Source organism: Gymnodraco acuticeps, unplaced genomic scaffold (genome assembly GCF_902827175.1).
Source record: "Gymnodraco acuticeps unplaced genomic scaffold, fGymAcu1.1, whole genome shotgun sequence".
Classification (NCBI taxonomy): Eukaryota; Metazoa; Chordata; class Actinopteri; order Perciformes; family Bathydraconidae; genus Gymnodraco; species Gymnodraco acuticeps.
Window position 1 is genome coordinate 222733 of NW_022991881.1, and position 27196 is coordinate 249928.

The 27196-nt window shown below is 42.3% G+C and overlaps 1 protein-coding gene across 3 annotated transcripts in view; it reads left to right on the forward strand.

The window, feature by feature from the left end:
• The first annotated feature begins 1365 nt into the window (after window positions 1-1365).
• Window positions 1366-27196, forward strand: part of LOC117535475 (protein-serine O-palmitoleoyltransferase porcupine-like) — a 34632-nt gene continuing 8801 nt past the window's right edge. The window contains exons 1-6 of one of the 3 annotated variants that reach the window (XM_034199948.1): window positions 1366-1726; window positions 2466-2609; window positions 17360-17552; window positions 20556-20599; window positions 22169-22350; window positions 26402-26532. In XM_034199948.1, the coding sequence (XP_034055839.1) occupies window positions 1657-1726; window positions 2466-2609; window positions 17360-17552; window positions 20556-20599; window positions 22169-22350; window positions 26402-26532 (764 nt within the window). In that variant the 5' untranslated portion in view covers window positions 1366-1656. Of the gene's footprint in view, window positions 1727-2465; window positions 2699-16875; window positions 17019-17359; window positions 17553-20555; window positions 20600-22168; window positions 22351-26401; window positions 26533-27196 lie in introns of those variants that run through there. The other 2 variants (XM_034199949.1, XM_034199950.1) reach the window with 2 other exon arrangements.

Here is a 27196-nt window from a genome sequence, read left to right on the forward strand (position 1 = left end):
AAAAGAGAATACAATAATATTTAATCACTATTATACAGCTTATTACTACCAAACTCACCACACACATCAATAGTCTCCTGTGTGTCATACTACAGCAAGGAGTTTGGAAGAATATGCTTTTGAATAATTTTGGTGAATATTTATAATGTAAAATGTTGAATAAATATGGCATCATCTTCAATAACTTTACGATTATACAGTATATATCTACCAAACTCACTGCACACAGTAGGCTTGTTTGAGACGCGTTGCGGCTCGCCTCGAAAGTAGACGAGAATAGCCGATCGCAGCCGGGGGAGGTCTCAAAAAGCTCGCCTGAAGTCGGACAGCTCGGAATCGGCTTCGTGCACATGTGTTTAATCGTTAATGTCAGATATGTACTAAGTAAATACATTTGTTCCTGCTCAAGATTAGATTCAACTTTATTGTTATTGCACATATTACAGGTACTGAGACAACGAAATGCAGTTTAGCTTCTAACCAGGTGCAACAAGCAGTAAAGGGAAAAGTAATGTACACAATCTACAGAATAAAATATAGAATGAATTGAATGATGAATAAACAGTGAGGGGTATGAATACACTAGATATACACAGCGGCCTGTGAGTATGAACAGTGTGTATGAATATGCTAAGATATATAAAGTATGAAACGGTAAGCAGTGCAAGTATAGTATACAATATATAGATATTAATTTCATGATGATAAACATTGTGGAACAATGATGAAAAATGGGAATGGATGTGGCGACGTAAAACTGACACAAAACAACAACAAACTTTTGCCGAGCCAATTGGAGAGTTTCATCACCAGCACGTGGTAAAAACCACCAATGAGCGCTCAGCTCGAGATACCAGCGAGTCGTTTCCCATCAAGCATTTCGCTTCCGCAGCCCGTGGAGAGCAACTGCGCCGCCTCGCCACGCCTCGCTCTCAAGGCTGCGGGCGTCTTTGTCCCGCGAGATTTCAACGTCTCATGTAGGCGGGCCTCCAGAGCAAGTCGGACAAAATGACTAACCATCATGCAACTCACTAGCAAGACGTTGATCGCAACTGCGCAGGTCTCGCTTGTCTCACACAAGCCTAATGTCTCCTGTTGGTTATACTACAACAGAGAGTTCGGAAGAATATGCTTTTAAATAATGTTGGTGAATATTTATAATGTAAAATGTTGAATAAATATGGCATCATCTTCAATAACTTTACTATTGTACAGTATATTTATTCCAAACTCTCTGCTGTAGTATGGCCACCTCACCAGGAGACTGGGGGCTTGCTTGGTTTATTTAATCTTTCCGTTCCACACTCCACTGCAGCAGGTGGCGGTACTGCACCTTTAACGCTGGTCACAGCCTCAGCCGTAAAAAGAGGAAGAAGTGGAGGTATGTTGTTGATGCATCTGACAGCTTTTCAGCATTATCGAGTATACGATCAGGTAGATCTTCATTTAGAATGGATATAATAAATGAAATATTTCTAATTTAATGTCAAATGCAAATCAAAGGCATAGCAACTCGTTTCACCTGGGTTCCTGCTCATGTTGGCGTGGAGGGTAATGAACAGGTGGATATTCTGGCCAAACAAACACTCAGAATTATGAACATAGACATAGAAGTGCCACTTAGCAAAGCGGAGGTTAAAACATGCATACAGAAATATGCACAAACAACATGGCAAGAACATCGGGACCTTAATGACACAGGAAGACATCTTTATACAATTCAAAGGTATGTGGGGGATGGAAGGAAGGTGGGGTTTAAAAGAAGGGAGGAAAATGTCATTTCTCGGATAGGTCATACAGGGTGTCAGACAGCTATCATACTGAATAAATATTTACTGTGAATGTATGCAAAAATGTATGGCATATGGCTGTCTAACAGAAGTTAAATTAATTCCTCACTTATTCTGACAATGTACTTAACCCCAAATAAAATAACCCAATAAAAAGAGTTGTTAAATAATAGTGAAGTCACGTTGTAATAAAAATAACTCGTATCTCTCGAGTTTTCTTTTTGAGCTTTGCTAAAAGCCACTGTGTCAAGTGTCCATCTTGGGTTGCCGTCCGGAGTTGTCCAATATGGCGGACCATCTCGCACATGCGCAGTACCGGGGGACGGATCGGGTAGTTCTTATTATACATCCATGGTAGTGACACAGGGCTCAATCATACATTAAGTATAATAGGAAAGCATCCAACCGGAAAGTGTATACACTGTAGCCAGCCAGAAACTGTTGAGCATGTTTTACTGCTTTGCAGGAAATATAGTAGGCCTACTCAGAAAAATGTGCTTTTCCAGACACTGAAGAAAGCAAAATGCCATGACTTGTCGCTATCAGGGCTGTTAGGGAAAACATCAGGCAATATATTGTGAGATTATTACGTTTCTAAGAGAAATTGATACATTTAAAATAATCTAGAGTTTTGGTTCTTTATTTTATTTATTTTGTTTATTGTTTTCTGCATAGTCTCTTGTCCAGTCCAGTTGGTGGCGGTAATGCACCTACAAGTTGGTTTGCCAACCGCCACTAAAGAAGAAGAAGAAGAAGAAGAAGAAGAAGAAGAAGAAGAAGAAGAAGAAGAAGAAGAAGAAGAAGAAGAAGAAGAAGAAGGTATGTTGTTGAACGTAACTTCCACTCGTCTGCTGGAGTCACCGGGGCTTCTCTTACTCCGCCGCACACACACTCCCTTCTCTGAACAGGTATCCGCCGCACACACTCCCTTCTCCTGTTCCACGGCTACATGCTAACTCATAAACTCTGTAGCACTACCGCTAGCCTCTGCTCGCTGCTTCATTTCATTAAGAAGCGTTAGCGCTGATTTGTTTCACAGTCTTCAAACATGTCTAAAGGCAACCTTCCAACGGACAAGACAATACGTTCACAGTAAAGTTAGTAAGTGAACTATTTCAAAGCATCTAATGTTAACTTAGCTAGGTAGCTAACACTGTTTAAGTGATGTTTTTGCGTTTGAATGGCTGACAAAAGGTTTGTTTCTTAAACTAACGCTAGAAGGACCTATAGCTCGGAAGTTGACGTAGCAAGGTTAGCATGTCTCAGTCTGCAGAGGTGTGCAGGTTGTAAGCAGAATGTCCACAGAGGGGACACATACATAGTTACAGCAAAAGTGAAGATGTAGACAACATTTAAAAAACCACTTTTAGATTAAAGGGAATGCACACATTATACGATTAAAAATATAAAATAAGTCACATTCGAAGTAGATTCTAATAATTTACAAATTGCACATAAGTGTTATTGCACAACAGTGTTGTCGTAGTCTTAAATTGTGTGAGTGGGGGGGGGGGGGGTCTACCAGGGGCATGCTGGTTGTAAAGGCTGCAGGGAGAAAGACATGTTGCCCACTGAAACATCCTGCTGTGGAGGTACGTACTCTGCAGGGATGTGTTAATCAGGGGCCAGTGTGAGAAAAAGTTTTTAGAGAGTACTTGTCCATGGACAAGTGAGTTTGGCAATTTACTTGTCCGAATACATTTTTCACTTGTCCAGAATGGACAAAAATTGGGGCCACTGGAATCTTCTTCTTCGCCATCATATTTTACATTTTCCCACGGTTTTTACGACACCGCTAACGTAAGTGAGCGGTAACATTTTACTGCATCACACATAGGGTTGGGTATCGTTTGGATTTTAACGATTCCGGTTCTGCTTTTCGATTCCGGTTATTTTCGGTTCTCGATTCCGGTTCTTTGAGAGGTCAAAGTCAAACTGGGAGACAAATATATTTATGAAAACATTAAGTCAAATCTGTATTCCTATTTACAAATAACTTCATACTGTTTAATTTCTTACGGTTATTGAATACAATTATATAAAAAGAATCTCTGCATTGTTTAGTTAGTTCTAAGTGGTGCAGTTTGAGAATGTACAATTGGCCCAGTCTCCTCTGATGTTACACTGCAACCTGCCTGTGAGACAGAGTCCAACCACACATGTCCAACACATAGGACATAACCTAATAATAATAATAATAATAATAATGACACATTAGATGTATAGCCTATAGGCCTAGCGCTTTTCTACAACTCAAAGACGCTTGCATGCTTACACATGTCCTGCAATACATATGCTGCAGCTGCCCAGCTGCTCACTGTTTGTAAAAGTAAATACATAGTATTTTCATTTCAATAATGTAGATACTTTCTATACCTTGCTTCATAAACAATACTGACATCCCTGTGCTCCTCCGAGTCTGGGGGTCCGGGGATGTGAGGACAGCGCGAGGACACAGACAGGGAGGCTGCTTTACTTCATAAAGGAAATGGCGGTCAATATTAACAACACAGGAGCTAAAACGCTTAATAACCTTCATTACGTGTTAGAGAAAGAACATAAGAAAGTTTGACAAAGATGAGGCTGTTAAACGGGCAGCGGAGCTGCTGTGTGTAGAAAGAGAGAGAGAGAGAGAGAGAGATGCTGAGCTGCACCGTGCAGTGATCAGCTGATACGGAGCATAGAGAGAGAGCTACGGGCAGCGGAGCCGCTGTGTGTAGAAAGAGAGAGAGAGAGAGAGAGAGAGAGAGAGAGAGATGCTGAGCTGCACCATGCAGCGATCAGCTGATACGGAGCATAGAGAGAGAGCTGCGGTCCGCGGGGATCGGCCTCGCCTCTTGTCCTCACAACTCTTATTAATCCCGATACCGGACAATTGTTATTTGTTCCTACTCGGAACCGAGTTTTGCTTCCCAACCCTGCCACTGTGCTACACTTCCCGTCCCGCCCCCGTCTAATTGTACAGAAAGCGGCGAGATGCATTTCCTTAGGAATCGACAAGCAGAACCGAAACTAACATTTCTAAACGAACAATGGCGGACACGTACAATTTGCGAATGAGTTCTGCCTTTTGTAAATTGAATGTATCAATAATTTGTCAATAAATCAGGGCGAAAAACGTCACTTGTCCGCCGGACAAGTCAATTGAAAGATCTACTTGTCCGATATTGTAAATAACACGTCCCGGACGGTGGGACGTGTACTTTTTCGCACACTGGGGGCGGATCTACCGGGGTGGCATGGGGTGGCAACTGCCACCCTAAACAATAGCCTTGCCACCCCAGCTGCCACCCCAGTTGGCATCTTTGTTTTGAAAGAAAAGTTGTGGCTCATTGGACATTTATGAGAGAAAGTCTCTAATGTCCGAGTGCAAGTGAATGCAGCACAAGATGCACGTCATGTAACCCCTCCCCCGGTCCTGGCGCGAGAGTGGAAATATGATTAGGCGCATTCACACTGCGGTACTTTTCCCACAAAGGTTCATGTGAACTTAGTTCATGAGAACTCTTTAGTTCGCATGAACTAAGTACAGATCGCGTTCACACTGGAATAAGTCCCTGGGGGTGGATTAGGCAAATGAAGCCGCTGACGTCACTTGTTCTTCTTCTGCTTTGGGTTTACTGGCAGGCCGCAAACCACTTCACGGCGTATACTGCCGCCCAAAGTCCCCGGCCGGAAGTCCCCGGAGTTGGGGACTGGCTTCAGTAGAAGCTGCTGGGAGTCCCAGCAGCTTCTACTGAAGCCTTCCGAGTAAATCGCCAGAACGCCGACACCTCCTCATCTCCACCGCTCCCATGTTTTATTTTGTGTTGCCATATGGTAGTCTCTCTGCGTTTCTGCGCTGGGCTAATGCTAATGCGAGGATAATAAAATGGCGGCTTCACAACACTTTTTGGGAGTTTTACGGGGCGTGGTTTGCAATCCGCCCAGCCAATCAGAAATATAGCTCTTTTCTCACAAGAGAGCCGCACGAAAGTCCCTGCTCTCTAGCAGGGACTTTCGTGGGGGTAAAAAGGTTCACATGAACTCATTTTAGTACCGGCTCTTTTTGGTGTGAATGCGATAAATAGGCGCATTCACACTGCGGTACTTTTCCCACAAAGGTTCATGTGAACTTGGTTCATGTGAACTCTTTAGTTTGCATGAACTAAGTACAGATCTCGTTCACACTGGAAAAAGTCCCTGGGGGTGGATTAGGCAAATTAAGCCGCTGACGTCACTTGTTCTTCTTCTGCTTTGGGTTTACTGGCAGGCCGCAAACCACTTCACGGCGTATACTGCCGCCCAAAGTCCCCGGCCGGAAGTCCCCGGAGTTGGGGACTGGCTTCAGTAGAAGCTGCTGGGACTCCCAGCAGCTTCTACTGAAGCCTTCCGAGTAAATCGCCAGAACGCCGACACCTCCTCATCTCCACCGCTCCCATGTTTTATTTTGTGTTGCCATAAGTTAGTCTCTCTGCGTTTCTGCGCTGGGCTAATGCTAATGCGAGGATAATAAAATGGCGGCTTCACAAAACTTTTTGGGAGTTTTACGGGGCGTGGTTTGCAATCCGCCCAGCCAATCAGACATATAGCTCTTTTCTCACAAGAGAGCCGCATGAAAGTCCCTGCTCTCTAGCAGCTCTCTGCTCTCTATCAGGGACTTTCGTGGGGGTAAAAAGGTTCACATGAACTAATTTTAGTACCGGCTCTTTTTGGTGTGAACGCGATAAAAGAGTTCACATGAACTAAGTTCACATGAACCTTTGTGGGAAAAGTACCGCAGTGTGAATGCGCCTATTGGTGGCGAATTCACTTGAACGGGGGGACGGCGCAAAACGAGAAGCATTCGGACCCAAGCACTGAAGGAATGAGGTAGTTGCGGTCTACAATGACAGAGAAGAGACTGTCAGTTTGGCTGTACTCAGCATTGAATCAAAACGCACTACAGCTGTTGATCTTAATAAGTTTGTGAGGCGTTTTGCTGAACAAAATAGTAATCGCCGCATTCAGCTGTAATAGACATGCCAACTTGATGCTCTGCTCACGGATGACTCGATGAGAATAACAAACTCTTAAGATGATGACCTTGTATGCGTGTATATATTTTTTTCTTTGAAGGGGTCTGCCCCCAAAAAACAGTTTTAAGTCCTGAGAAAGTAAAATAAGACGGTGTGTAAAACTTCACTGCCCAGCCAACAGAAAGTAACCACTTTGATTTAACTAGGCCAGTAGGTAAGGACCTTCCACTGGATAATAACTGCAGCGATGTTTTAGCTGAATACACGTTTTTTAACCCTAACTGATGCAGTTAGTCACTTCTTTAATGTTTGTTCTTTCTGATGTAAAGTCAAGGTTGTAACTGTATATCAATAATGATATAATTACTTGTTTTCAAATTTGAAGGAGGGCGAGCAAGCATCTTGATGAACATTCATCATTAACTCCTCCAAAAAATATAGTTTATTCAATAATAAATGAATATGTGAATCATAACAGTTCTTCACTATATCTGTAAAGCGTCTTTGAGCACCTGTAAAAACGCTAACAAATTAAATCTATTATTATTATTTATTAACAGTGATTGACAGCTGATAGGAATAATATGATTGTTAATAGTATCATATTCATTCAGACAAACATCGATGAGACAGTTAATTAATGTACTTATTGCAGCAGTCTGCATAGATTTGGTACCCCTGCTGGTCTAAGAGTGAGACAAATGTGCCACAATAATATCACCTTTGTGATTGAGTTAAAATATTAATATTGTGGCTTTCCAAGTTAACATTGATTGTAGGGGTGTAACGGTTCACAAACATTTCGGTTCGGTACGTACCTCGGTTTTTAGGTCTCGGTTCGGTTCGTTACGTTTTCGGTACAGCAGAAAAAATTATCACAAAACATTAAATATTTTTTTTTAATTATTATTAAACTGTGACTAATGTATTCAAATAAATACAAAATATAGTAAAATAAACATTAAGGTGCAGCATTTTGATGAACTGAAATAATCTGTATTTGAACTGTACTAGCACCTAAGCAGCAAGCTTGACATTAGGACTTGCTTGTCATTGTATTTTCATGTTGTTTAAAGAAAGATGAACTTGTCCACATTGCTTGCCGAAAGGGCAGATCTGCTGGCACTAACAATGTCTCCTGCTGTGGAGAACACCCTCTCGCTAGGGACAGAGGTAGCAGATACAGCCAGGTAGCGCTTTGCTAACATGGCAACATAAGGATATTTGGCGTTTGTAATAGCTTTGGCTCGGTCTGAACTTTTTGCGAGTGGTGGAGGCTTACATGCTAGCGGGAGTTGGGTTTGCACTTCAGTCTTTTTTCTGTTGGTACCGGTGATATTCACGTTCGAGTGATGCCTTTTCAAATGAGTGTGCAAGTTTGATGTATTGCCAGCCGCGTAACCAATGTTAGTTGAACAATGCCGACAAACAGCTTTGGTTCGGTCCACCTGTCTTTGTCCGTCATCCTTGTACGTAACTGCGAAACCAAAATGTTCCAAAACCGGAGACTTCAATGATGCTGGAGGATTTTCGATCTCAACTTCATCTGCGTTCGCCATTTCGACAGTTCCTCAAATTACTGACTACAAAAGAACGCATCGCTCTGACCAGCTCTCATAGTATGCCTCTCGTCCAATGAAATGACTTGCTCGCTCTATGATATATACCTGAGATTACTTCCAGAAAGTTGTTCATGTTCTCAATTTTTTGAGGAGGGGGGGGTGCGCGAAAAAAAAAAAAAAGTTTTAACAACATTATTTATTGACTTTTCATTCCGGTATAATCATTTTGCGCAAAGATGGCACTGTTTGTTAGAGCACTTCATCCTTCTGGGATTTCATGAAGAACAGCTCCAACGCCTGTGTGTATGGGAATGCCTCTGGTGCTGGTCCATTAACTGCCAGTGTTTCCCACAGATCTGAAATATACTTTGGGGGGTGGTGGTAGCGGGGGGGGTTGAGGTGACGTGCAACAACATTAACCTTTCTGTTGGTCGCTTGTTAGCAGACCCGTCACGCGATGGCAGAGCGAACAGGTACAGGCAGGGTCCATAATGATAGCCCTATAGTTTAAATCTACTACCCACACATGAACATATGTTCTCCTGTCTCCCTCCTCTCCCCCCTCTCCATCCTCTCCCCCTGCTCCTCTTTGAGGCAGCAGCAAAGACTAGTTTTCTCTCAACAAGTTTTAAAAGTGTATCTTACCTTTTTTCACCTAGTTAACTTTTTATTTATTTATTCATGCATATTTGACTAATCACATTACATTTCATTTAGCTGACGCTTTTATCCAAAGCGACTTATAATGACCGATTACAGGGACATTCTCCCTGGAATAACTAAGGGCTAAGTGCCTTACTCAAGGGCACACTAGTGGTGGTGTTCCTGGCGGGATTTGAACTCACAGCCTTCCGATCTTCAGCCCACTTCACTATCCATTAGACCAATCACTACCCTCTCAAATGGAAATATGTGTTTACATAAATGGTGACCACACCGTATGAGACCCACTGAGAACTTAGACTAAGTTAACTATCTAAACACTCAGAGAGTCCTTTACCTCACCTGAGCTGAGGTTATCCCGAGCTTGAATGACACACAGAGACCAATCAAGGGCTTTGATTTATGATCTGTATGACAGTGGCCATGTCGGCAGGCCACATCATGTAGACAGCAAGTCACCCTGTGTGAGGCAGGCCACTTAACAGGCCAGAAGGAGGCGAGATCAGAGCAAGGGAGCGAGGGATCATTGTCTACAAGTTAATCGATCGCAGATGGCGTCGTGGTCACGGACGAATAAAAAAAAAATATATAAAAAAAAAAATTTATAAAAAAAAAACGAAATGGGTCGCGAAATATACTTGGGCGGCCGTTAATATACCTGGGCGGCCCGCCCAAGTATAGTCTATGTGTGGGAAACCCTGCTCTGTAATGGTCACACATGCAGAGCACACAGTGAAATGTGTTCTCTGCTTCTAACCCATCCTAGCCCCAGGAGTCTAGCACTAGGAGCAGTGGGCAGCTATTGCACAGCGCCTGGGGAGCAATGGGAGTGGGGGGGGGAGGGGGTGTCTGGTGCCTTGCTAAAGGGCACCACGGCAGGGCAGGAGGTGAACTGGGACCTCTCCAAGTAGCAGTCCACACTCCATATTTAGGTCTGTTCGGGGACTTGAACCGGCGACCCTACAGCTCCCAGTCCAAGCGCCTACTTTTTTTTTTTTTTTTTTAATCTTTTATTATCAAAAATAGACATTTAACATCTCATCACATACATACAGCATTTCTCATAATACACACATTCAATTTTTCATATCACTAGCTTAAAGGTAGTGTGCCTTTAGTTTTCTGTTCAAAGTTGAAGCACAATGCTCCCTCCTCATTCAGCTCAACTAGCCTGCTGCCATCCACAAAATCCTCGCAAAATATGTCCTTTTCCACATGTATTAGTACAAGGTTAATGTCCCTTTTTACTGTCCTCTTCAATATATGCCACACCTCTGACATTTTACCCTCGAAATGGGCAATGTTCCTCCTTATTTGGACCGTACGCCTTGCATGGCTCAGAACATAATTTAAAAGATTCACATTGCATTCATCTTTCTTCTCAATCACACCAAACAGCCACAGCTCCTTCCATTCCATTTCTCTCACATACCATTCATTCCAACATCTTCCAATTAACTCTTTCATCCTTCCAAAAAAACCAACAAGCTCTTTACATTCAACAAACTCATGCAAACACGTTTCAACCTGATCCCTACACACATCACACTCTCTCTCAACAGTTGCATCAAAATGACTAATGATCAGGTTGTTAAACACCCTATTATGCCTCAACACAAAATCAAAGTTATCACATTCAATACTGTTCCACTTAATTTTCACATTCTCCCACATTCTCCTGCCAGTCATACCGTTCACAACACTCATCCACACTTTTTCTGATGCAGGTCTTCTAATCACATCCCCTTTTAACCATTTATATATATTTTTTGTTTTCACATTTTCTATTTTTACATTGACATCCTCTTTCCCCACATATAAATCAACCACACTCTCCTTTCCTTTAACACTCTCATTCTCAATCATTGTTAACCATTCACTCGGCATTCCTTCTTTGATTTCTTCCATCATTCGTTCAGCTGTCCCTAAATACATTACTCCATCTATTTCCCTAACCTCATCCACTATCACCTGTGCCCTCATAAATCCTGGTACATACTCTAAAACTACATCCTTAACCCTACTAATCCCCGCTCTCCACATTGGCAGATTGAACAAGGAACACTGCTCATGAGTGATCCTAGGGTTTAGGAAGATCGGCTGCTCCCACACCTGCTGCACATTCACACAATCATACCTAACATACTTCAAAAACTCGCCCCATGCACTCATTACCTCTCTTTGATAAGCACTCATACCATTCAACATCCCCTTTTTCAGCACCATCAAAATAGCACCATCACCACATCCTCCACATTTATTTATTTTTTCTTTTAAGAACATTTTCCATATCTGGTCCTCCTTATTTCCAAGGTAGCGAACCATCATTTTAATTCTAATTGCTTTTATTTTCCTTCTTAAATTGATCAGCTTTAACCCTCCATCCCTACACTCATTTTCTAACACTTCTCTAGCTATCTTTACCCCCCTCCCACCCCATATAAACTCACTAACTATCTTATCTATTTCATTCACTACACTATCCGGCACATCTAAAACTGTCATTATATAAAGTGCCCTACTCATAATTAACCCATTCACTACAACTATCTTCCCCCTCAACTTAAGCCCCCTCATCTTCCAAAACCTCAACGTCTTCACTAAACCATTCACTAACTCTACATACTGTCTGTCCCTACCCTCCACATCTTTAATTCCCAAATTGATCCCCAACACCCTAAAATAATCCTTATTTTCCTTCAACCCTATATCACAACTCCTATCCTTCACCTGTCCTATATACATAATCTCTGACTTTTCTATATTCACCCTAGCTCCTGATGCCCTACCATACAAACTAACTGTCTTCAACACTTCCCTAACACTTTCCCTATCTTTAACTGTAATGGTGGTGTCATCCGCATACTGATAAACTAAACTAACCCCCCCTCCTGGCACCTCCACTCCTTTGATATACCTGTTTTGCCTCAGCAGCGTCGCTAGGGGCTCGGCTGACAGCGCATAAAGCATTGCTGATAGAGGGCATCCTTGCCGGACAGACCTCCCTAACTTAAACACATTGGTTACCACCCCATTCATCTTAACACAACTGACTGCACTACTATAAATCCTCCTTACCCACCCTATTAATCTTTTCCCAAACCCTGCCTTCTCTAACACTCTATACAAGAAACCATGACTAACCCTATCAAAAGCTTTATTTAAATCTAAACTAACTACTATCCCACCCTTACCCTCCTTCATGTGACTAATTGTGTCCCTAATACTACTAATAGTGTCACAAATATCTCTCCCTGGAATACTATACGCCTGTGTGTTCCCCACTACTGATTTTATAACCCTCTTAATTCTATTTGCTAACACCCGTGCTAGCACCTTATAATCCGTGTTTAACATACTAAGTGGCCTATAGTTTTCTAACTTCTCCCTATTTCCTTTCTTAAACAATATACTAATTATCCCTGTAGATATGCCTGCCGGCAATTCGTCCCTCTCCTCCAAGCTCTTGTACAGTTTAAGGAGTATTGGTGCCAACCCCTCCCTAAATTCTACATAGAATTCAGACGTCAGACCATCTATCCCTGGACTCTTATTCCTACCCAGACCTGCTATAGCTAATTCTATCTCCCCTAATCCTATCTCCCCCTCACATATGTCCCTACCTTCATCACTCAATCTCGCTTCCATACTATCTATCACCTGTTCTAAGCTCTCCCTATCAATCTCCTCCGCCTCAAATAACTCCCTATAAAATTCCTCAACTCTCTCAGCAATCCCTACAAAATCTGATATTATTTCTCCTCCCTTTCCTTCAACCCTCTCTATATTATTCTTTCTCTGCTTTACCTTCTCTAGCGCCAAAAAAACCCCTGTACTTTTCTCTCCCTCAACTGCATACCTAGCCCTACTTCTTATTATAGCACCTCGACACTTTCTCTTCTCTATCTCCCCCAACTCATCCTTCAACCGACTATACTCATCTATATCTCTCCCTATTTCTATATCTACCTTTTTAGCTTCCACCTTTAACTCTTCCCTAACCATTTTCTCTTTCTCTCTTTCTATTTTATTCCTATTTTTACAAAAACCTATACTTATCCCTTTTATTTCATTTTTAAACCCCTCCCAACACACTCCCACATCCTCACCATTCAAACCTCCCCTTTTTTCTATACATTCTCTCACTTTAACCTTATATCCATCATCCTTCAGCAGACAGGCATTTAAGCACCACACTCCCCCCCCCCCCCTCCCTTTTCTCACTGTTCCAATGCAGAAACTCAATATGTTGTGATCACTCATGGCAGTATTCCTATATTCAATTCTCTCAATTTTCTCCCCTAAATTACTCCACACTAAATCTATTCTACTCTGTTTTAATATCCCTCCCACCACTTGATTCCTAGAAAACACCCTCTCCCTACTATTCCTTTCCCTCCACACATCCAACAGCCCATTTGTCCCCATTATTGTTTTGAGTGCACCACGTGATGAATCACTATTATTCACAGACACATCCAGCTTCGAACACCACACATTGAAATCACCAACAATCATACATTTTCCCCCACATTTATCCTTCAACCCTTCAAAAAACTCCCTCCTCCTCCTTGTCTCATTCGGTGCATAAACGTTTATTAAATTAAATGTTTCCCCCATACATTCAAACATTATCCCAACCATTCTCCCAACACCATCATCCTTAACTTTCCTTATATTCGTTACCACCCCTGTTTTAATTAATATTGCCACCCCTCTAGCACCCACACTCCCATTATTTACATACATTTCTCCCATCCATTCTTTCCTTACATCCTCCACACACCTTTCATCCCAATGTGTCTCTTGCAAGCAAATGATGTCTGAGTCGCATATTATTAAGGCCTGCTCTCTCCTGTCCTTTGACCTCAGCCCATTCCCATTAAAAGAGGAAATTGTCACCATTACAAGTGTTATTAATGTTATTATTTTTTTCATTCTATTTATTTTTTGTCCGGACCCTTTGCAGCTCCTCCTTTCGCTTTCACCCTTCTTCTCTCCACCGCTTTCTCCTTATCGTCTTTCCTCTTTGCATTTAGCCTGCTGGATTCTCTCCTCATCCCTCTGCTCTTTGACCCAGCATTCGCCTCGCCAAAGATCTTCTCCTTTATGGGCCCTGTTATCTCCACCTCCTCGTCCTCAGACTCGTTCTCCTCGTCGTCTCCTCCCTCCTCCTCCATGTCCGACACAACCGAGCTGACCTCCATTCCCTCAGCCATCTGTCCTCCACCTCCTTCTCCTTCGCTCCTCCCACCGACAGCTCCTCCTCCATCCTCAGGATCAGGTTCACCTTCAACGTCCGCTTCAGCCTCGGTATCATTTTCTGCCCCCAGAATAACATCCACCTCTGCTTCAGTCTCAGCCAAACCTTCACCACTCCTCGCAGTCTGTCCATCGTCCACAGCAGCCGGAACAGCAGCAGTATTGGCTTTGCTACTACACATGTTCCCTTCGTCTGCTTTCCCCTTCTTCCTCGCTCCATCTCCTCCACCTCCCATGGCAGCCTCATCAGCTGCCCTCTTTGCATCAGCCGCCACAAACACCGCCGCGACAGCAGCCACAGCTTCCTCGTTCATCCTGCTCCCAGCCTTATCATGTATATCCTCTTCTTCACTTTCTTCCTGACTTCCACCTTCCTCTTCCTCCATTCCATTCTCCACTTTATTTTCCGCCTGTGCACTTTCTCTCCCCCTGGCTCCGCTCGCCCCCTCCTCCCGAGTCACACAGTCCCGGGCATAGTGTCCCTGTTTCGCACATTTATGGCATTTAAACTCAGGGCATTCTCTGTATAAATGCCCTGGCCTTATGCACATCCTGCAGACCGGTACTTGCTTGTCATGAATCACCCTAAAGTATTCCGGCCCCTCTAGAGTCTCGAACCTTGTGGAGTAAGGAAGTGACCGCACTTCCTTGTTGAACTCCACTCTCAAAAACCTCGTCCCATCAACCACATCAGTGCCGGGCCACATCCTTCTCTTTATTGTCGAGACAGGCAGAACCCCCCACATTGCCAATCTGCCTTTTATTGAACTGTCCAATATATACGAAGGTATATTTAAGAATGACACCGTGAGCTATTTTGTCATGCAGTCTCTGCCCCGCACCAAAGCCCCATTGATTCGTATTCCATCCAACAGTTTATTTTTTCCTTTTTCTTCAGCCATTGTCACTTCATATAGCCCATTTCCTTTAACCCGACACCCCATCACAATTCCGCATTCTTTTTTAACTCCTTTTAGCAAATCCATAACAGTTACTGCTTTTCCACTCTCCACCGTCACCACAACTGTAAGCTCCTTTTTATATTTTTCCTCCTCCACATTCAACTCAAACAGCTCTCTCACCTCCTTTTGTTTTCCCACTCCCGTTTTTTCATTTTGGCCATTCGCATTTCCGCTGTCATTTTCCATTCCTTTTTCATTCACTGATGTCCCGTCTTTCTCCGTACTCTGCTGTAATTTGTCAATGTCCGTGATCCGTGACGCAGTTAATAATTCCATTCCCGTTTTCTTTGCCAGTTTATCCGTCCGATCGAAAAAAAACACACAGGTCAGGGGAAACCCCCAGCCAGCAAGGCTGTTTGGGGGTGTCTCAGAACAACAACAAAAAAACACAACTATAAGTTTGACGAAACAAAAGATATCCACAAAACAAACAATTCACTTCTTTCCTCCTCAGACCAAAGTCACGCACGTCCGCTCACAGTCCAAGCCCCTACTGACTGAGCTACTGCCGGACTAAGCTTCTGTTAGAGGCTTTATTCAACTTTGTGCTCCCTTGAGAATTCATTTAAATCTGTAATTATGCTGCCAATGTAAATTGTAATCAATGTTTACATTTTGTGAGTTTGTGATTGGCCAGCCTATCATAATGTAAACTGCCTTCAATCCTGTACATTAGTATAGTTATATTGTGTATTCAATACACATACTTTATAGATATATATCCTTTATTACTGATATGTATATATTCAGTGTTGTATATGCTACTGCTGATGTGACGAACAATGTCACAAACTGGGATCAATAAAGTATATCTCGTGTTATCTCATCTTAGGCCGGTCTTCAGAGGTGTTTCCTTACAGACCTTCATTCATCTAAACCCCTTTGGTTTTTACAATTCTCAATCAATCAATCAATGTTTATTTATATAGCCCAATATCACAAATGTTACATTTGTCTCAGTGGACTTTACAGTTTGTACAAAATATCAGTATGACAATACGACACCCTCTGTCCTTAGACCCTCACATCGTACAAGGAAAAACTTCCGAAGAAAACCCACAGTTTAAAGGGAAAAATGGGAGAAACCTCAGGGAGAGCAACAGAGGAGGGATCCCTCTCCCAGGACGGACAGACGTGCAATAGATGCCGTGTGTAAATTGAAAAGATAATACATTTGCAACATAGGTAGTCCAAATGTTTGGAAATGCATGTGTGTATAATAGGAAGATGAATCCACGAGGATATCCATCCAGGACCTATGATCCAGGACCACAGCCACGACTCAAGATCCAGGGCTCGCGATCCAGGACAGAGGAGCGCAGGATCATCCATGACTCCGGATCCCGGCGTATATAGACACCAAAAAGAAAGACATTTGGGGAAGCTGGGTTAATCGGAACATGAGAGTACACAGGTATAGACAGAGAGAAGGAAGAAGTAAGATGTCCCCCGACAAACTAAGCCTATATCAGCAAAACTAGGGGCTGGATCTAATCAGCCCTAACTATAAGCTTTATCAAAAAGGAAGGTCTTAAGCGCACTCTTAAAAACGGATAGGGTGTCTGCCGCCCGATTCTTTTGTCTTAGTTTCATGGGTTGATAAGTGTTGTAATAATACATTGTGTGTGTGTGTGTGCAGCTTGAGGATGGAGCTGTCTGTCCGGCTGGTGGTGCTGCAGCAGCTGTGGGAGGGCTGCGGGGTCAGCACGGTGCAGCAGGGGGGGCAGCAGCTGGGGGGGCTGCTGCTGCTCTGCCTGGCCTGCAGACTCTGCTTCAGACTGGGTGGGTGCTCTCTCTTATCAGCAAGCCTTCATAGACACACTCGTCTTCATTATTTCATGTGGATATAGCTCAAGGAAAAGGATGGTATGGTGTGTACTAACATACTGAGATAATGTCCCTTGATTTCAACACTACTCCTATTCAAGATCAAGTGACAGTGAAATAGAATGCCTTTTTTTTAAACATATTAGATTTTCTGTCATCCATGTTTACTACAATGGGCTAGATAGAATATACCTAAATGCAACCGGTTTATGATGTGATGTACGATGAAAGCTTCATTAGGAAACGAGCTCTGAGGGCTTTATCATCATTTATCAAATCTTGCTTATGTTCCTCAGGAGGTGAGTCCACTGTGAAGCATGTGGTGTCCGTGCTGGCGGGGGTGTACGGCCTCTTCCTGTTCTTCCAGCTGCACATGCTGTGGGTGCTTCTGCTCAGTGTGCTCTGCTACCTGGTTCTGCTCCTCAGCCGACACTCCAGCAGCAGAGGAGTCTTCCTCTCTGTCTTCATCCTCATCTACCTCCTTGTTGGGTGAGAAACAACCTGCAAAAACACATATGTTCCTGGAAGCTGAAATCATTTTCTAAATCTAAAACAAAGAAGGGAGTGGTCGGGTAATGGCCTCTTCTTCGCGTCTTACCATCTTGACCAGGTGCTGTCGCGGCAACAAAATCTGTACACAGACGGACACACAGAAATATAAACACCTAACAAAGTATTAAATACCCCTCTGTGGTACTGTAGGTACACAATGTGCCATGATGACATGCACACACACACATCGATTTGTGAAAAACACTCGTTATCATCATGTCAGGTTTTTGGTGGATTTAATCAAGTCTTGGATTGCAGAGTATGAATGTCCTCTTGCTATTTTCAGAAGATAAATACTCTCCGTTCCTCCAAACCCCGCCCCCCCCCTGAAAATAATGAGTGACAGGCTGATAGTGACTCGATAGAAACTTTATTATTCACTTAATCACTGATTGAGATATAATGAAGCTAACTTAATCTCATACATTCATGGGATTTATGCAACAGTAAGACAGAGAATGTAAGTGTGCACCCACATGCACTATTTTTGTTTGTATATGCTGTTGTAAATACTCCTGTTGTCTGCTGTGTTCAGACTTAAGTCCTGTGTGTGATGCCACATTCAGGACATTTAACAGAAGACCGTTGCTAGAAGCTGCAGCTAGACTGCAGAAGTATTGTTTTTGAGGAGAGGAACAATTTCACACACAGATATAGGGAGGCTAGACCTATACAATTGATTAATTATGGTTTATAATTTAATGTCAAGACATTTATGTTATTGATTTCTGAAGCACTTTCTAAATAATAGTCTGTGTGTATCTGTGTGAGGCTGTGTCTGTGTGAGGCTGTGTGTGTCTGTGTGTGTGTCTGTGTGTGTCTGGGTGAGGCTGTGTGTGTCTGTGTGTGTGTGTCTGGGTGAGGCTGTGTCTGTGTGTGTCTGTGTGTGTCTGTGTGAGGCTGTGTGTGTCTGTGTGTGGCTGTGTGAGGCTGTGTGAGGTTGGTGATGGCAGTTTGACACTGAAGCTTCGAACGGAGCTTCAACTCTGGACTTCCTATTCCATAGATGCAGTGATTCGAAGCTTGCTTCAAATCACGTGACATGTGACGTCAGAACCAGCAACTGCTTCATTTCCTGAATGAATCACTTGACTGGTTCGCCGTCCAATCAGGTGATTCAATGCACTGCCTCGTCTCGATTCTGACAGGTGACAGGTTGAAACCGTTTCAAATTTGAGCGCTTCAACACTTTATGACCGCTCTAAACAATGCGCAATGTGTGGGTTGTTGTCGTAGTCTGCGTTGTTGCTGTTGAGTTGTTGTTGGTATTGCATTTGAAATGGTTCATTATAGAGCAAGCCAGGAAGAAAGATAGGTCGTTCTGGCTCGGGAAACACTTTGAAATGTGGAGAAGTTGTGAACAAAAAGACAATTATGAGTAATATAAAAACAGTTCAATAGTTCAAGGAATAGATAGCCCAGTGGGTAGAGCCGGCGGCCCGAATGCGGCGTGTCCTCCGCGCAGCTGGTTCAAAGCCCGGAACGGATGAACTTTTAAATCATTGTTTTTCAACTTTAATACTTTAATGACTGATAAAAGGCCCTCTCCTCCCAAAAACATGTCTAGCACTCTCTAATCTCTGCTCAATAACCCAATACACACAATTATCAATCTTTAATTGCAAATAGAACATGATATTCAGTCTTAGTGTCTTAGTGTGTGCATCGAATATTTTTCAAGGCAAAGATACGTTAAACCCACTGCAGCCTTGCACTTCGCCAGGAGAGGTCGCTGTAACTGAAGCTTCGAGAAATGAACCTATTTCCGACACAATTGTCCAAGTGGTTCGATGCTTCATTCAAAGCTTCATTTTGCCGTGTGTGTGTGTGGCTGTGTGTGGCTGTGTGTGGCTGTGTGTGTCTATTGGCGCATTTCCACTGCAACGGGGTAGCCCCGTTTAAGCGTCCCTAAGCGTCCTCGCTCAGGCCTCGGGCTGCCTCGCTGGCCGGCCCAGGCCGTGGCGCATTTCCATTACAGTTTAGGACCTGGGGTAGCAACGCAGTGTAGGCGGGGCGATCGGCTTTGTTTTTGTTCACATTTCGAGTTGTTCCGTCGAGCTCCCGCTGGATTTGATCATCCCCAATGAGATGTAGGAACGTCATCACCTCCTCGGTCGACCACGGTGTGCTTTTCTTATTAGACATAGCCATTTTTGTAGCTCATCCGTTTACAAAATGCTGTTTATAAAAATGCTGCAAGCTTGCTTCTAAATATATATGCAACGCTAGGGATGAACTCGCGCGCGATCTTGTGACAATTCTCTCTGACCAATCAGCAGTCGAGAGTGTTGACGTCACTAGTTCAGCTCTGGCCCTGGTCTGATAGAACCACGATTTTATGGGGCCGGAAAAAGAGGGGAAAAGTACCCGCTGGCCGGTACTAGGCTATATGGAAAGACCACCTGGCCTGGCCGCTTGAGGACGATTAAGGACGCTTAAACGGGGCTACCCGTTGCAGTGGAAATGCGCCATATGTGTGAGGCTGTGTCTGCCAGTAGGAATGTCGTTGTTCGTTCTGCCTGAATATTGGCATTGCTTGTTGAAATATTGCATTGTCAATGTCTAAACTTGGTTTTGTTCTTTCATTTTATCCGGAGTCATTTCAGTTTCAGAGGCCAGCAAAGTAAACTGCACCAAATAGTCCAACTAAAAACCTAGCATAATGTTGCCAACTGTTAGGAAAGGAACTGTCTGCACTAGCTCCATAAACTGCTAAGTCTGGGTAAAACACTGAGAGCCTGTCTCTTCAGGCCTCGCTCACAAAAGCCACTAAAGTCCAAATGTTAATTCTTAACTTAAACAAGTTGCAGCCTGTTAGAGCGGCTCCTACTCACTGCTGAATAGTTTCTATATATCCATTCCATAAGTAGTCAGCACACCCACACATTTCTGGTGTAGAATACATTGTAAAATCTTTGTTTTTTTCCCTCTTCCTTTCAGAGAGTTGCATCTGATTGACATGGTGACCTGGCATAAAATAAGAGGTAAATATTCCACCAGTCGTCCTGAGAACACGGTCACTGATGTATGTTTAGTTGTGTATTTGAATCAGTTGATAGTACCACATAGTTCCATAACTATGTATTTAATGTCCCCATTTCCCATCAAAGGTCATGTTTATCCTTTTACAGTCGTTTTTTTACTTTAAAATAATTAAAAACTGACAGTGATATGTTTTACTATGATAGGAAACAGAGAATGGGTCATATGGTACTAAATCTATTGCTGTGAAAATCAATGTTCAAAAGTTTGTGTGAACCTGTCAGCTATGGAAATCTTAAAAAAGTATAATATTGTAATGTATGACATTTGTAAAAACAATATATTATCCTAGGATGTAGTTCTTAGAAAAGGGATTCTACAATACATTTAGTAGTCGTTACGAAATTCCACAATTCTCAATATCCTATTGGACCCCAGGGTGAAAACAATACACTGCTGAAACTACTATTGCTTTAAAGATGACCTTTAAACACATCATGATAATGTTATTCAGGGTTCTTACGGTCATTCAAAACCTGGAAAAGTCATGGAAATTCAATATGCTAATTCCAGGCCCTGGAAAAGTTATGGAAAACTATATTTTTCCCAAAGTTTTGGAAAAGTCATGGAAATGTAACTAAAGTTGCATCAAATATAATTGAGATGTTATCTAATCGCCGAAATAGTAATACTATAATTAATGATAATAAATACTTTATCGTATAGTAATGAAACGTAAAATGGCATTTAACTGACAAGGTATTCTGCTGGTGAGAGATTTGAGTTGCTTTAGCCTGTAGAAGCTAGTAAGCCTATTTGATTTGTTTTAGATAGGCACTACATTTTTCAGACCTTATTTTCCTGTTCCATGTTAAAATAAACCATTTTCAGTGGTACCGCTGAGTCATTTTTTTGGTCATGGAAAATTAGGTAAAGGTCCTGGAGAAGTCATGGAAAAGTAATTGAAAATCATAGGTGAAAAAGTGTATGAACCCTGATTATTACACACCTTAGCATAACACTCATCTTTAGTGAATGGAGCTTGAGTGCAATATCATTTCTTAACAACAGGGTTGGGAGGGTTAGTAAGAACAATTACAGTTACTAGTTACATGTATAAAAAAAAATCGGTAACTTAATCTGAGTATCAAAATATATAATTAATGCAACCTGATTACCTTTCAATACTTTTGGATTATATCAAATAAATAAAAACAAGAGAAAATAAATAACAATAAGATCTTTTTTAATAAAGCAATGATACAATGTAACCGTAGAAAAGAAGAAACCAAGATACTTCATATCCAAAATGTAGTAACAGTCATAGTTCACAAATGCTTAATACATTAATCAAAAGCATGGACTCTATTTTTGTTTAATAAATCAAGTGTCCACCTACTGCATTCAAGATAAATGTATGTCTACCTATAATATATCCATCTTTAGTTCAAAATGTGTTGTAACACTGCTATCCTGCTAGTAATCTCTATTCTAAAAAAAAAGGTAACCGTAATCTGGTTACTTTTTTCTAAATGTAATGGTAATCAAAAATGTGTGTGTGTGTGTTTCAGGCTCTCAGATGGTGGTGGCCATGAAGGCCATCTCTCTGGCCTTTGACCTGGACAGGGGGGCCGTGAGCTGCCTGCCCTCCCCAGCTCAGTTCCTGGGCTACGTTCTCTTTGTGGGCACTGTAGTGTTCGGCCCTTGGATAAGCTTCTCCACTTATCAGAACACCATTGAGGGCAAAAAGCTGGTGAGTACTTCTGTCCAGCTGTGTGCACAGTGCTCTCCATGCTCAGTGCTGTGGTGTTGAGTGTGGTTGCGGTCGAATTGTCCTAAAATCAGCTCCCATCATCTTTTCCTAACCACTATTCCTTGACCTCTGTAAGAAACGTCAGGACTCAGGAATAGAGTGCTTTGAGAATCCGACTGCACTGACACTATCCGACGTATTCATGATGCGCAAAAGGAAGAAATGAATGTGCGTCTGCTGTGGGGAAACTACAGTTGTCTGTACAGAGGACTACTGTAAGAGCACATAAAGACTTTGCACCGTGTGTTATAATGGGTTTCATGCCGGCTTTATGAACGTGGACAACAGTGAAAAATATACTCTTTATTACCAAGATCTGAACTTAAATAAAAAAAGTAAAGTGAAACTTATTGTGGCTCACCCCATTCCGCTCAGTAAACACTGTGAAATGTTAACTTATTATGTATTTGAATAGTGTTCAAAACAAAGTCACGATAAATGTTGCAGCCGCATGGCATTGTGGGACAGCATTTCCTTTCGTAAAGGAAGGTCCAGTGTTTCCTAAGCTAAAGGAAGTTTCAAACCTCCTTTCCTATCATCTAGACCAGTGGTTCTCAAATGGGTGGTACGCGGACCCCTAGGGGTACGTTGGAGTACTGCAGGGGGTACGTGAGATTTATTTTATGTTAATGTAGGAAAAAAAACGGAACGGGGGTGCTCTCTTTTCCTCTCCCTCTCCTGACAGCCCGTCAGTCTCGTGCAGCTCGCTGAACCTGTAATAAGTGACCCGACAGTAAAAAATAAATATATTTATAACTAGTTTAGCTAGTTCCAGAGTAGATAAACTAGCTAAGTGTGTTAGGTCTAACTTAGTGTATTTTGCTCAGCTCAACGGTCCGTCACAGCGGCGGAGCTGTGATCATGCAGAGCCGCGTGTTCTCCATCAGCAGCAGCTGATCTTATCTCTCTCTCGCGTCCGGTTAGACTTCACTCGCGTCTATGTCCAAATCTATCAGATCTAGCTAGTTCTAGTTAATGATATGACTGCCTGCTTTTCAAAGGACACCTAAACAATAAGCGTTGCTTGGCAACGGCGTGTGGCCGCAGAGTATAGCGCAGCATTATGCATATGTTTATATGAGGGGTCAAAATCCCATGCTCATAAAATGCTCATATATCTTTTTCTCTACATTCCCCACGCCCCAAAATAAATAAATAAATATACCAATTTTAGGAAAAGTAACGAAGTTGGAGCAGTGTGGGTTTTATATGAACAGAGTTACACATATTTCAAAATGCAGAGTGTAATAACTGCAGGTTGCCTCCCTGTCAGAATGACAAAGATCCTCAGTGAAGCTCAAGCCCATGTTTCACTACACTACTGTAAGTACAACTTATCAAAAAGATCAGTTCAATGCAACTAATGTCATCTCAGTGTTATTGCATGATGTTAAAATTGGTTTGCCATGAATTTAGTGATGGATTGCTGTTACTTCCCTTTTAGATCCAGGGGCACAAAGGAAAGTAACAGCATGAAAAAGGAGAGGAAACTGATCTCTGAAGCCATAAGCAGGTCTTTTAATTAACAAAAAGAAAAAGGTTTCACCAGCCAACTTGCAAAACAAACTTAACTAAGGACAACTTTCTTTCAAAAGAAAGTGACTAACATAAAACAATACACCAATACACACTGGAGCACATCTCCTAACAATTAGCAGAACACAGGTTCACCTAGGCCTCACACAGAGACACTACACTACAGCACGTAACACAGGCTGCACACATGCAGCCAGAGGAGAAGGGGAGAACGACTGCAGCCTTCCTCAGGTCCTTTATGGGGGTGCTGATTGGGGATTGGGAGCACCTGGGGAGAGGCTGCACCTGGAGACAATCAGAGGGAGAGAGAGAGAGAGAGACCCCCACAAGCACACACACACAAGCACCAACTGCGGCACGTAACAATTGTAAACATTTGAAATGTAGCATTTAAGTGTTTCTCAGTTACAATGTTGTTGTTTTAATAAATCAGACATGATGGTGCAGCACTTTACTGTACCTCTTTATATAGGCATTTTTTCCTTAACAAATAGTTTTTGCGCTGATCAGGGGGTACTTGGCTGAATCTTTTTTTCAAAGGGTACATTATTGAAAAAAGTTTGAGAACCACTGAACTAGACTAGAGAATTCTAACAGCTCTTATCATGGCGGCCACTGAGGTACTTCCAGGTCATTTCACTCCGTAAGGAAGGTTCCTAAGATAAACTGACATTTGACCGCATGGGAGTAGGAAGCATACTGAATGTGGGGGGGACATTTTTAACGGGGGGTGTGGGGGTCCCCCACCACGAAAATAAAATAGATTTCCTGTATTCTGGTGCATTTTAACAGGTGGTTTGATACTTTTATGTGGCTATACTAGCATGAGGAAAATGATGGGTACATTTTGTAATTGCATCCAGTAGTAAAGAAAGGAAACCTATTTGATTATTAATTCAGAGCCGTCTTTGAATGAATAAAAAGCAGTTTAAATGCCCATTTTTTTGTACATTTATATACAACAATAAATATTTATGAGTGCATTGAGAGATATTGTTGTGGAGAGTCGTTTATATATAAATCGCAAAATACATTTGTGAATCCTTCTGTGAGCATTTATTAATATTGAGACTGATCTGACTCCATACAGATGTTAAGTTCACCTAGGAATGGTATCATTGACTTAAATGTTGCTCTTCTGTCTATATTGGTCACATGATTCCCCTTGACTGAAATGTTTCCTGTTCAATATCCCCACTGATTTCCTTAAAATTCTGGGATGAGAGTCCACATCACAATTGACTCTAAACTGTCATTTCCCTTTCATCACTCACCTCAGCAACGGACCTCTCTCCACTGTCCCTGTGTTCTGCCTCTGACTCACTCTCAAGCGCCTAGATGTCAAGAGAGGTGGTGAAGTGATCATTATTTACTGAGCAGTATACTCTTTCACATTGAATCATAACAAGTCATACTGAATGTAAATACAACTGACTCTAAAGTAAGTCCCCGTCTGTGACATTGGACATTTTGAAGACTCAAAGTCCCAAGCAGTAGGTAGAATATTAGCTAGTCTATGTAATGTGCACATAAAATAAATAGTTAACTGAATACTGGGATGGAAATGGCCTATAAGCACTCAGTAAAACATAAACACACACAAAAAGCTTCTGAATGATAAGATGTATAATTAAAACATAATGCACATTACCATTTTGAGAGAGAGTACCGAAGTTAAAGAACTCAGAAAATAATCTCTTATCGAACTGAGGCTCCAGTAAAACACACTGACTGCGTCTCTACATGGACATCATGGTGTTTACATGAGCACAGAGAGATCGTGTTATTCATGTTCCCTGTTTACATGATAAATACTAGTAACCTGGCATTTCGATGCCTTTTCTCATCTGAACTATTCAGTATTTGTATCTCTCTATCATGACATAAAGACGAAACTCCTCTCCAGAAGTGAGACGCTTTTGCCGCCATCACTGTTAACTGATTAACTGCTACCAGCTCATTACTTACTGTACTCTTCTTCGAAAAAAATGTTCTTATATCCATGTTGTCTGGGGGAGAAAACATATCAAACCAAGAGATCGTCAGCTTTGATTTTCGCTGTATTAACAATGTCCTGAACACTTGGTGTGTGTGCCTTACCTCCGCTACCGGCATCGCTTCATACAACAGATCTGAGCTGTCCAACTATGGCAACACTCCTTGAACATGCGCGCGCTATGGGACAATATGCCTTGGTACAAAGCAGCAGTGAAAACATGGTACGGAGTTTCATTGATTTGGGCATTCTCTCAATAAGCAAGTGGAATGGATTTGATAGTGAAGCACTGACACAGCGCTCTACAGAGTGCGGCGAGTGGAGAGACAGATTCACGGACTTTCCACATGGTAAAAGTGGGGGGGTCTAAACTAATCATTTGAAAAAGTGGGGGGGACTTGTCCCACCCTCATATAATGGCTGCGATGCCCATGTTTGACCGCCCTGTCTGTTCCTCAGAGCTGGCGCTGGCTGGGCAGCTCCTCCCTCTGCCTCCTGAAGAGTCAGGTCTGCCTGCTCGTCTCCACCTGTGTCGCCCCCTACCTCTTCCCTCTGTTCATCCCCATCCATGGAAACACAATCACACAGAAGTAAGGCACCTTTTAAAAACATCTTTATCCTCCTCAACTAAGACATTGAGTCAATACAATACACTGGTTTGTGAACATGCTTTCTGTCTTTCTCTCCCTGCTTCCAAGATACATTTGAGAAAGGTAAGAATTGTTTTCAGGGTTAGAGTTTGCTGATTTCCCACAGGCTTCCATAGAACAACTGAAGTGTGTTAATACAAAAAATGTGGTATTGGATGATGGATAAATGCTTCCATTGTCAGCACATGTTTATCTACTCATAGGTCAGTCTGTCTCTCTATCATACCTACCTCTTCTGGTCTGGTTTGAACCAAACCAAAACAGATAGACATGTCGTGTGTAACAAAGCTCACAGATCAAATGTTTGTAATGACAAAAACTCAAACAAGAGTCCTGTGCTTGGTAGTTATCAGTAGTAAGGTATTTTAGGCCCCATTTTCACGGAGAAATGTTCACAGGCAATCGGCTCAATAAACGTGTCCTTCCACACGAGACCGCTGGAGACGCTGTAGTACATGTGCCGGGCCTGTAAGTGGCCCGGCACATGTACTAAAATACACCAAAAGCAGCGAAGAAGACCTCCCAAGCATGGTTGCCCTTCTGTTTTTTTCACTGGTCAACATGTCCGTTTAGAAAAGTGCAGGTCAGAGGTCTTCTTTGTTAT